Here is a 12,231-nt window from a genome sequence, read left to right as displayed (position 1 = left end):
GCCAGACACAGGAAACCTGGGAATGAGAATGAAGCCAGGGAGGGCACACTGGAGGGCACCATCTCCTTGCCAGTACTGGTGGAAGCAGAGAATGGACACAGAGAGAAAGAACAGCTTTAATTTAATACTTAATTTCCTCTTCCAGAGTGGGAAGGATTTTGTCTGGGGATCTGGGGTGATTTATGACTTGGACTTTGATTGTGTCAGGGCTGAGGCACTTCAGGAGCTGCCTTCTGTGCCTCCAGTTCTGGACAGAACCTGACTGGGAGTGGGTCTCTGGGAGCTGCCTTTCAATGGGGTTTGCTCTTAAATCTGGCTTGCAGGGCTGCAGGGAAACCTCCCTGTTGGAGCACAGAACCCTTTGGTGTGGTTGTTCCATCCAAAACCATCTGTGGGTGCCTGGGATTTACCCCCCAGGGATCCCTTGTCCCCCTTCAGCTGCCACAGTTGTGGCCAAGCTTCCCATGGTAAAACCACCCCATGGTGTGGTGGCCACTGCTCTTGGAGGTGAGGGATAAGCTCTTGGAGAGGAGGAATAATGCCAGGAATTTGGTTTTCTCCACATGGGAAGGTGAGGAGCTGTGGCAGAGTGGCAGCTGAGCACGCCCTGTGTGCCAGGGGCAGCCCCAGCGCCTGGACAGGCACATGGAGCAGGGACAGGAGCCTGGAAACCACTTTCTTCCCACTGAATTCAGCACTTGGCCTGGGCTGAACTGGGAGCTCCTCGAGGCAAACTGGGCTCCCCTGCTTGGAGAAATGTTCTTCTGCAGAGTTTAATCCAGTTAATGACCTGGATGCACCATAAAATGCCCTGTGCTTTGTGGTGGCACCGTGACAGCAGAGCCCGTGGGATGATGTGGCATTCCAGCCTCTCCAGCCTCTGGGTATCTTCATTTAAGCTGCTTTTGGGAGTGGTTTTAAGCTGTGCTGAGGCAGAAGGATATATTCTCCTTCCCATTTTTCTGCTGGAGTGAGAAGGCAGGGAAGAGCCACGTCGGAAACCGCTGCAGCCCCATTTGCCATCGTTCACCTCTCAGGGTTGCTGGGCAGATATTCCAGGAAAGATTCACTGCCTTTGAAAGACATTAAAAGGAATAAATTCACAGTTGCTTCCTGTAGGTACATTTTAAAGGGGGTAAAAAAAAAAATTATACACAAGAACTTACTATTGGTCTGAAATTAGACCCAAACCCGGGGGATGGTTCAGGCTGTGGAAAGAGAAAAGCAACCCTGGATATTTAACAAGGGATATTTAACAAGGGTGGCACCTGGGGAACAGCAGGAGAGGGAGAGGAGACCAGGAAACCATTGGATTACAAAGAATGGACTGGGAGCAGCAGTAGGAACCGTGGCCCCAAAATGATGTGAGGACAAATAACAACAATGAGTAACTGGGGAGGAAAAGGGCTGTGGAGCTGCTGCCAGGGCTGGAGCCCCTCTGCTCTGGAGCCAGGCTGGGAGAGCTGGGGGGGTTCCCCTGGAGAAGAGAAGGCTCCAGGGAGAGCTGAGAGCCCCTTGCAGGGCCTAAAGGGGCTCCAGGAGAGCTGGAGAGGGACTGGGGACAAGGGATGGAGGGACAGGACACAGAGAATGGCTTCCCAGTGCCAGAGGGCAGGGAGAGATGGGATATTGGGAAGGAATTCGTGGCTGTGAGAGTGGGGAGGCCCTGGCCCAGGTTGCCCAGAGAAGCTGTGGCTGCCCCTGGATCCCTGGAAGTGCCCAAGACCAGGTTGGAGCAACCTGGGATAGTGGGAGGTGTCCCTGGGAGCAGACCCTGACCCCCCCCTGGCTCCCCCCTCCTGTCAGGGACTTGCAGAGCCAGAAGGTCCCCCCTGAGCCTCCTTTGCTCCAGGATGAGCCCCCCCAGCTCCCTCAGCCCCTCCTGCTGCTCCAGACCCTTCCCAGCTCCCTTCCCTTCCCTGCACACGCTCCAGCCCCTCCAGGTCTCTCCTGTCTGAGGGGCCCAGAACTGCCCCTAGGATTCCAGGGGGGCCTCCCCAGGTCTCAGCACTGGGCCTGTGCCCACAATATTCCCGCGAAATCTCACATCTCCCTCCCACACCCACGAATGGGTCCCTTCCCCTGAGCAGTGTCTTCCCTGGCTGGTCCCTGTTTTCTGCTGGGGATCCCCTGCTCTCACTCCTTAATTACTTTAAGCATTTGTTTGGCTTCACAATTCTCCAAGAATCAGCAGGCTGGAATCACTAAAGTCCTGGATTAGTGGTTACAATAGATTTAGGGAACAAGTTCCTGGCTGCAGTTCCTCAGAAACGCCCAGTTTGGACCTTTCTCAGTCTTTTGGGACCCAAGAAAATGGGATAGATTTGTCAGTTGAGTTTGGTGTGTTAATAACAGAGACTGCAGGGATGGTTTGAAGCCTTTTCTGTCACTTTTATCTTTCCATAAAGATAAAATAGGTGTTATTTTAAAATAAGTATTATTCTATAATATAATAAATATTTTATAATAAATATTTATTATTTTATAGTTAATAAATATAATTTATAACAAATAAAGTAGAAGACCCAGCTCTAATGTTCACATCTATTGGTGGTTCCTCTCACTGACAAACCCTCTTGACCACGATCTTCACTAATCTTTTTTTTTATATTGGTGTCTTATAGACAAACCCCAGAGAGTTTTAGCAGAGCCACAGAACCTTGTCCAACCTTCTCATCTCATTTCAAAATTTAGTTAATAGCAGTGCTTTGAAGTGAATATTTGTATTTTTTTTAATTTCTATCTCAAACCATTTTTGTAATTCGAATAGTTATTTTTGCTATATTGGGAGGTGTTCTCCCTCTCTGGGGTGAGGGTTGGGTGGTTGGAGGTTGCTCCTGGTGATGTGAGAATCATGCAGGACATGTGAAGGGACTCAGGGCATTCCTGGGAATACTGGGATGGTTCTGGATGTGCAGCAGGACAGCAACCCTTTATCCATGCTTTGTTCAGGAGGAAGCTGGTCGGGGACACTTCCACCCCTTTCTTCTCCCCGTTGTATCAATGGTATATCCATATCCCATGGCCAGCAGTGGCATTTCTGCCATTCCTTAAATTTTCAGTGCTTTCCTGCCTCTCTCTTCTGTGGGAATCCCATCTGGGACGAGGCTCTTTCTGTTGGTAGCACCAGCCTGATTTTGGGTATCTCGAGGGGCGGGTGGCCACAGAAGGGTCCCTGGGTTCATCTGTTCCCTTCTCAAGACATTTTTGCTGCTTTACTTCCAAACCTGTTCCATAACAAAGATGGGGAAGGGCCTTGAGGGAAAGCTGTGTGAGGAGACTGAGGGCACTTGGTATGTTCAGCTGGAGAAGAGGAGACTGAGGGGAGACCTCAGTGCAGTTCCAACTGCCTGGGGAGGGGCAGAGGAGGGGCAGGGACTGAGCTCTGCTCTGGGGGGACCAGGGACAGCACCCAGGGAGTGGCTGGAGCTGTGTCAGGGCAGGGTCAGGTTGGATCTCAGGGAAAGGTTCTTCCCCCAGAGGCTGTTTGGGCACTGCCCAGGCTCCCCAGGGCAGTGGGCACAGCCCCAAGGCTGCCAGAGCTCCAGGAGGGTTTGGCTGATCCTCTGGGGCACAGGGGGTGACCCTTGGGGTGTCCTGTGCAGGGCCAGGGGTTGGACCTCATTATCCTTGTTGTTCCCTTCCACCTCAGCATATTCTGGGATTCTGTGATAAGTTTCCCCCCTGTTCCCCACACAGAGCAGCTCCCCATGACTGGGTGGGCAGGAGCACCTCGTTGGGTGGAAGCTGCTGATCTGGCTCCCGTTCAGTTTGAGGTCACACTCACTCAGACGGGGCTCGGTGGGCACGTCCCGCTGGGCCCCACTGGTGCCCGTGAGGGGTGGGCTCCCCGTGGTCCTCACCCACGTCTCTCTCCGTGCTCCCAGAGTGTCCCCTGACAGCGGCGGCGCAGCTGGAGCTCAGCTCGGAGATGATCAAGGCCCTGAGGAACGGGGGAGCCCACCTGGATTTCCGGACGCGGGAGGGGATGACGGCCCTGCACAAGGCCGTGCGCTGCCGCAACCACGCCGCGCTGCTGGTGAGTGCGAGAGGGGGGCTCTCCCTGGGCTCTGCCCTCCTCTGGATCTCTTTCCCCATATGGTGTGGGGCGCACCAGTTCTAGTTCCATTTCCATCTGAGGAACCGTTTCTGACGGCTGAGGTGGATAGGGAGGGGGGACTCCAGCACCAGGGGTTTCTTCAGGTCCCGAGCCCGGAGGGGAGAGGTGCTCTCCCCTCTCTCCACCCATGTGGTCCCATGGTAGCCACAGACACAGCACACAGGACGTGGAGAGGAGGCAAGAGAGAGTTCATTGTTAGGGGGGTTACATTTATAGGGTTAGGAGGATTCACAGAGCAACCAATTACCAATTGCAGGAAGGGGTGAACAACCTATAGGAAGGAGTTAAAAAGGTCCAGTGAGAAGACCTCAGGACATCTTCCCAGGACACTCCTGCATGGGAGATAAGAGTCCTTCACAGAGGGTGTCGGGAAGAAGGAGCAGTGACTTTGCAGAAATACAAAAAGCCGTTTTGAAACATGTTTGAACCACAGTTTCTCATATACTGCAGATCTGCTGCCACACCCTCCCCTCCCTGCACCCCCAGAGCCACCCCTGGCTGCCCTTCCTGGCACAGCACCTCTGGTGCTGCCCACGGGGTGCCTCGTGGGCACAGGGGGGTGGCCAGAGCATCCCTGGCTGGTCTTCCCTTCCCGGCGGAAGGGTTTTCCTCCTGGAGCTGCAGGGCGAGGTGGGCTCTTCTCTTCCAGACACTGCTGGACCTGGGAGCATCCCCGGACTACAAGGACAGCCGGGGGCTGACACCCCTGTACCACAGTGCCATGGTGGGGGGGGACCCGTACTGCTGCGAGCTCCTGCTGCACGACTACGCCCGGCTCGGCTGCGTGGACGAGAACGGCTGGCAGGAGATCCACCAGGTGGGATGGGATCCAGTGGGAGATGGGATGGGATCCACCCGGGTCACCGCTGTCCTGGGGCTGATGGATGGGGTCCTCCCATCCCCTGAGGTGCCATGGGCTTCGGAGGCACTGCTTGGTGGGGGTGGTGGGGGCTGAACATGCTGTGCCAGCTCTGTCTCCATCCCAGGTTGGTGTTCCGGCTGTTTTTGTCTGGGATCCTCCCCAGTAGTGTCTGGGTTCCTCCCCAGTAGTGTCTGGGTTCCTCCCCAGAAGTGTCTGGAATCCTCCCCAGATGATGCCTGGCTCAAAGGATAATGCTTTCAGGTCCTGCTCCAGCACCTGAGGCATCCTGGTTCCAAACCCAGCTGTGCCTGTCCCTGTTCTACACATTGACAAGTGGATTTGGCAGAGGGAAGGCACAGATTGGGGGTTAGGAGACCTGAGCCAGCTTTGTGCTTCTCCCTTTGGGTGAAGGGGGATGAGCCCATGTTGGAGGGCAGGTTGTCTTTGGGCCTGTGGCCTCCCAAAACCCCCCTGCTGTCTACCCCCTCCAAGAGGGATGAGTCCTGGCAGAGCTACGGGTGAGAATGAAAAACAGGAGGTGTTTGTGATGGCAGTTTATGGATACAAGTGTCTCTGCTGCCTCCGTCCTCCTTGGCTGATCTTTGGGAGCTGCCGGGCCTGGGATGGACCAGAGGGAGAGGAAAATGCACCAGTTAACCAGAGGTGTGAGGCCTTGTCCTCTGCTTGGCCTGGGTGTGCTCAGGGCTTCCTCTCACCTGCAGTCACACTGAGACAGCCACCAGTCTGGAGGAGGCTCTGGGACCAGCACGGTCCCAGATTTTCCCATAGATCCGGAGGTGATTTATCCCATGAGTGCCCAAGTGTGTGGAGCTGTGAGGAGCAGCAGCATGTCCATGTTTACAGTCTGGGTTACAGCTCTAGCCTGGCTGCACTTCTGGAGCGTGGCTGGACCCAGCAGAGGATGTTCTGGGGTTTATTTATCACCTTCCTGCCGCTCCCTGATTCTCCCCTGTTCCCTTTTTCCCACCCTGGCTGTGGAGCAGGCCTGTCGCTACGGCCACGTCCAGCACCTGGAGCACCTCCTGTTCTATGGGGCCGACATGACTGCCCAGAATGCCTCAGGAAACACCGCCCTGCACATCTGTGCCCTCTACAACCAGGTACGGGGGCACCAGGGACGGCAGGTGGGCACCATCCTGGCTGAGACAGAGATGGCACAGAGCTGGGGCCGCTCTCAGCGCTCCTGCTGCTCCCAGATCCACAGGGTTCCTCTGAGTGCAGTCCAAGAGGCTGTTTGTGTTGGTAGCACCAGCCTGATTTGGGATTTCTCAGGAGTCAAGTGGCCGTGGTTTGATCTGTTCCCTTCCCAAGATGTTTTGCTGCTTTGCTTCCAAACCTGCTCTGTAATTTTCCTTCCAGTTCCTTTTTCCTGCTTCGCAGCAGGTCCCTGGAACTGGCTGGGAGGGAGAATTTTGCTGGGTGGGGGCTTCTAATTTGGCCATGGAGCTCACATTCAATCTGAGGTTGGCGCATCCTGTGGATTCCAGCCCTCTCCAGGGCAGGCACGTGGCCTGGGGTCCTGTCCTGCTCACAAATAGCCCTCAATTCTTCCTGCTAATCTCAGAATTCTGGATAATGTGCAAGCAGCACAGGGCCCCATCTCTGTCCCATTTTCTGTGTGGTCACTCACTCAGCTCAGGGAAGTTGAGGCTGGTGGAAGAGCCCCCTCTGATCTCACGCCCCCGCTGCTCTCGGGGCTGGGCAGGGCAGGATCTGAGCATTTCTCTTGGAGGGTTTACTCCTTCCTAGACAGTTTTATCCATTGTGTTATGTGAGCTTTTATTATAAAGGGAATTTCCAGTTTCTGAGGTGTCCATGCTTTAAAAACTGAGGCCTGTCATGGTTTGCCAGTGGTAGGTGGGGGATGGTTTGTGGCCTGGTGGGTTCCCTCTGCACATCGTGGGCTCTTGGACCCACGTCCCTGCCCACGGGGGTGGGAGGGAGAGGGGCATTGAAGGGTTCAGGGGCTCATAAACACGTTGAATTAACACCATGGAGAAGCACAGAGCATTCCAAACCAACAAAAAGCTTTAGGCAACAGCAGTACCTGGGAACGTGTGGTGGTCTCAGTGCCAATACCCCTGAGGATGGACTGGTCTAGTGGAAGGTGTCCTTGCCCCTGGCAGGAGGTTGGAACTGGATGATCTATAAGGCCCTTCCAACCCAAACCATCCTGTAATTCCATGATTCCATGACTGGGGGCTGGGGATGCCCAGTTCACAGGGGCTGATCGTCCCTCCTCGCTCCTGCCAAGGGAGCTTCCCGAGCTCGGTGGCCCCCGGGGTTGGCTGGGGTGTTGCCACCACTCTCAAGTGCTAATGGTCTCTTCCCTTTCCCCTTGCCAGGAGAGCTGTGCCCGGGTGCTCCTCTTCCGTGGTGCCAGCAAGGAGATTCGGAACTACAACAGCCAGACAGCATTCCAGGTGAGGGGGGGGTGCTGGGCCACGGCCTCCCAGGGACCTGCCCCAGCCAGGGCAGCTCTCAAACCTGGCTGGGGACAAACCCTCTGGCTCGGGATGTCTGTCCTGGCCCCGGCTGAATGGCCAGAGCAGGAGGGAGGAGGAGAGCACGTGGTACCTGTGGGAAGGGCTGGGAAGGTGGTGCCGTGTGGGATGGTGGGACACTGAGCTTGGATTGTCTGGCTGTGTGTCGTGGAGGTGGAAAGGAGAAGTTGTTGATGGCTGTAGGAATGTAAATGTTAGAGAAGGAGGAGAATCCTTGGAGCAGGAGCAGAGTCCTTAGAGCAGGAGCAGAATCCTTAGAGCAGGAGCAGAATCCTTAGAGCAGGAGCAGAGTCCTTGGAGCAGGAGAAGAATCCTTGGAGCAGGAGAAGAATCCTTGGAGCAGGAGAAGAATCCTTGGAGGAGGAGAAGAATCCTTGGAGCAGAAGTAGAGTCCATGGAACAGGAGCAGAGTCCCTGGAGGAGGAGCAGAATCCTTGGAGCAGGAGAAGAATCCTTGGAGGAGGAGCAGAATCCTTGGAGCAAGAGTAGAGTCCTTGGAGCAAGAGTAGAGTCCTTAGAGCAGGAGCAGAGTCCTTGGAGCAGGAGCAGAATCCCTGGAGGAGGAGCAGATTCCTCAGAAATAAAGGACAGTGTTGCCACAGAAATGAACACACCTGAGTTTCTGAAGTCAAACATGAGGGCAGAGGAGCTCTAGTGACACTCTGGAATGGCTTTCTAGGAAATCTGCTGTGTAACACAGGTGGCAAAGGGAAACTTGGTAGTTTTCTCCGTCTTTTTCCTCCCCTAAGTTTGCAAATTGTGGGAAGGGAGCTCCTGCAGGATGCTGTAGGTGAGGCAGGAGGTCTCTTCCCATCCCAGCTCTGTTCTCCTCTTCTCCTACAAAGTGGGAGAGCCTCTGTGCCCGTGCTCCTGCTGCAGCACAGTCCTTTCCCTGAGCACTCTGCAGGAATGTTGTGGCTCAGTGTCCAGCTGATGCTGCCCCTCAGGTGTCCCTGGAGAGCAGAGGGTGTCTGTGAGTGTCCCACTGCCAGCCCAGCTCTGGGGCTGCAGATGAGCTCAGTAACTATCAGCCCTTTAGAAATGCTTGTTCTTGCTTCTCTTTCAGTGGTGGTCGAGGAGGTTTCAGGCCACCAAGTCTCAGGTGTGACCAGGATGGTGTCACACAGCCCTTGTGAGTGTCTAGGGGGAGGTGTCCCTGCCCATGGCAGGGGTGGCACTGGGTGAGATTTAAGGTCCCTTCCAACCCAAACCATCCTGGGATTCTGTGCTTCCATCACACACGTGAAAAAAGCCTCATCACAGACACAACTGCACGTGTGGCACTGTGGCTGCCCTGGCAGCACATCCCAGGGGAGGTGGGCAGGGAATTCCTGGGCAGGTGCTCCTCACGCACTGGAAATGTGCCACGCTGGGTTGTGCTGCACTGGCACGGCCCCCATGGAATCATGGAATGGTTTGGGTTGGAAGGGATCTGGCCATGCAGAGCTGAGTGTGTCCAGGGAGCCTCTTGTGTCCCAAGGAGCAACCTGTCAGATATTAGGAGAAAATTCTTCCCTGGGAGGGTGGGGAGGCCCTGGCACAGGTTGTCCAGGGAAGCTGTGGCTGCCCCTGGATCCCTGGTAGTGCCCAGGGCTGGGTTGGACGGGACTTGGAACAACTTGGTGTAGTGGAAAGTGTCCCTACCCATGGCAGGGTGTGGCATCTTTAAAGTCCCTTTTAATCCAAGCCGTGATTCTTGCAGGAAACTTTCCCAGCTTTCAACAAGAAACTCTCCCTGCCTTTACTGCTTGAGGCTTCACCATGTCATAAAGCCCAGTGCCAACCCCTGTGTTTTCTCATGTCCTGTCTTCTCATGGCCATGGCAATGGGGTGGGATTGGGGCAGGGCAGAGAGAGCCAATACCCACAGAAATCATGGAAATCCCTCTGCTGCTGCCCGGCCACTTGGCCACTGTCCTGCACACACCTCTGCTAATTTGATTGCTGTTGTTAATGAGATACCTTGGTGTCAGTGGCCTGAGATGACTTAAGATAGCAGTGAGTAATTTAGAGGGTTTAGGACCTGTAATCTCCTGGGTTGTGACCCCAAGGCAAACCAGCTCGGTGCAGGGGTGATGTGCCACCTCCTGTGTCACCTCCTGCTGTCTGGAGAACCTCCTTCTGCTGGTGGTGGCCTCACCTCTTTGGGCTGCTCCAGGTTTCAGGGGAGGCAGGAGCAGGGCCAGAGTTTTCCTAGAGTGTCTTCCCAACTTCTGGCAGTCTGCATCCCTCTTTTCCTGAGCCAGGTTTGTACCTACATCACTCTTCCATTGCTCTGAGCTGGTTTTTCACCCATCAGTGCAGGTGCAGGCACTCCCAAAGCTCCCCAGCCTCTTCCAAATACATCCTTCTCACAGAAGGATGGAGACAGCATTTTTTGGGTGGGATATTCCATCCTCGAAATGCACTGGATGGGAAGAATCACCGATTGGTTGGGGTTGGAAGGGCCCTCTGGAGATCTTCTAGATCTTCCAGTCCAACCTAAAGCAGGTTCACCTGCACAGGGCTGCGTCCATGTGGGTCAAAAGAAATTGGTTTGGGTTTCTTTTCCCTTCTGCCAACTGCCTGGATTGTAGCTGGATCGTTATCATGGAATTCTTTGGGTTGGAAGGGACCTCAAAGCTGTCTGTCTGCCCTCCCCATGCCCTCTGAGGGAGCTGCTGGTTCTCCTGCCTTGTATCAAAGAGCCTGGACCATCTGTGCCACTCCTGCCTCTCAGCAGGGCCTGCCTGGTGGTGAGGGGCTGGAGATCTGCTGCCAGCACAGGGATTCTGTTCCCCACGTCAGGAGTTCCCCGTAAACAGCAGGAGGATCCCAAACTGGCTCTTCCAAATGGTTCATTCCTGCTCCCCATCCTTTTTTCTCTCCCCATCGATCCCAGCTGCTCCAGCTGGTTGGTGCAAACTGGGGGTAAGACCCTCGCTCAGCTCTGGTTTCTCATCACTTGGCTCCTCTAAAGTCCTGCTTCCCTTTCCCTCCTTGGTTTTCTGATGTCTTAAGGACATAATAAGTGTTTTCTTCCTCAGGGACACGTGGGATGGGGTTAATCCCATCCCTGATGGGGTCACATGCTGGCAACCCCACACTTGGAACCTCTGGGTCATTTTTCCCCCCTTTTATTTAATAAAAGTTGTCTCTAGCTCCGTGTAAAAAGTGGGACAAGACCAGTTCCTCATGGTCAGGTCACCACCTGCCTTGCACTCTGTTTTTCAGCCTGTTTGAGGTACCAGCAGTTTCCTGCTGAGCATCATCCAGGTTTTATCTTGGTCACAGTGCTGAATTCCCAGTTTTCTTTCCCAAACCTCCCGTTTCTGACATGGGAGTCTGAACTTTGTGTTTTCACTGTCGAGATGGAACCTTTAAGGTTGGAAAAGACCTTTAATGTAGTCGAGTCCAACCGTCAGCTCAGCAGCACCACCACGTTCACCCCTAAACCACGTCCTCCAGTGCCACATCCACACGTCTGTGGGACACTCCCAGGGATGGGGACTCCACCACTCCTCTGGGAAGGCGGATCTTGCTTGTCTGGAAAAGTTTTTGGAGGTTCCTTCCGCTACCTCTGTGCGTTCCTGGAGGGTCTGTGGGTCACCCACAGTGGCCATAAGGGCAGATTTTAGAATCGTGGAACGGTTTGGGTCGGGAAGGGACCTTAAAGACCATCCAGTTATGGGATGGAACCTTCTCCCCTGGGGGTTTCCACAAGTCCTGCCGCTTGTCCAAAACCAAAGGTGGCTTTTTCTGTGTCTCCTCAGCAGCATTTGTGGTTCCTTGTGTCCCTCAGGGGTCATTTACTGACCCAAGGTGGGCTCTGGGAAATAGAAATACATAAAAATATATTAAAATATAGAAATATAGAAATATATACAAACATATGAATATTAATACAGATATAGGTATAAATATGAACATGTGAGCTTCTTATTTTTGAGGGGGTTTATTGATTTTCCAGCCAACAGAGATGGCTATGAGGACCTATCAAAATGTAAGCCCAGTGCTGGAAGTCTTAAATACCAACAGATAATTCAATGGGATACCTTTGTTAAAAAAAAACCCAAACAAACCTTTATAATTCTTTCTCCTATTGATCCAAAGGTTTGTTTGTTTATGTGAGCACGTGACTCAGGTATTGAGCTGAGACCTAAGGTCGTGATTTCCTCCCCTGCCTGATCCGTGTGCCAGAGGAGCCGTGGGATCGCTGCTGTTGGCTCATCCCAAACACGCCTGGGGGAGCTTTGAGGAGAGCAGACAAGGCTCTTAATGAGCAGTAAATGTCAATTTTGTACAAGTTCCTTTGTCCTCGTGACACTCCTGCGTGAACTTTTCCATTCCTACACACGCAGGATTATCAGATGCAGGGTTTAAAAATAGTGCCTTCAAATTCCTTTTAGTTTCACTGAAATTTAACAGTCAGAGCTGCTGCTTTTCTGTCAGAAAATTGTGTGTACTTTTAATTGCTGCATTTTTGTGGGCCTTCCCCCCACAGGCTAAATCCATCCAGGCAGGTTTTTGTGGTGGATGGGTTTTTTTGTGGATATTTTGGGGTAGGTAATGGTGATATAGGTAAACAAGGTTTCTTAGTTCAGTCTTTGCTGCTGTTGAGCTGCTCTGGTTGTGGTGCCCTTGGTCACTTGTGCTGGTAAAAGTGACCCTGGAATCCTGGGGGCAGTTCTGGGCCCCCCAGACAGGAGAGACCTGGAGGGGCTGGAGCGTGTGCAGGGAAGGGAA

At 53.7% G+C, this 12,231-nt stretch overlaps 1 protein-coding gene across 1 annotated transcript in view; it reads left to right on the top strand.

Moving 5' to 3' along the window:
* The window catches only part of LOC113960456 (SH3 and multiple ankyrin repeat domains protein 3-like), a gene marked incomplete at its 3' end in the record, with an annotated part of 71,816 nt that overhangs the window by 47,971 nt on the left and 11,614 nt on the right, over window positions 1-12,231 (top strand). Inside the window, exons 5-8 of the mRNA XM_027670049.1 lie at window positions 3,888-4,039; window positions 4,770-4,937; window positions 5,987-6,103; window positions 7,349-7,426. Coding sequence (XP_027525850.1) covers window positions 3,888-4,039; window positions 4,770-4,937; window positions 5,987-6,103; window positions 7,349-7,426 — 515 coding nt within the window. The remainder of the gene's footprint in view (window positions 1-3,887; window positions 4,040-4,769; window positions 4,938-5,986; window positions 6,104-7,348; window positions 7,427-12,231) is intronic.

Source organism: Corapipo altera, unplaced genomic scaffold (assembly GCF_003945725.1).
Source record: "Corapipo altera isolate COAL_440 unplaced genomic scaffold, ASM394572v1 273, whole genome shotgun sequence".
Lineage (NCBI taxonomy): Eukaryota > Metazoa > Chordata > Aves > Passeriformes > Pipridae > Corapipo > Corapipo altera.
This window is presented reverse-complemented; position numbering and strand designations above follow the sequence as displayed.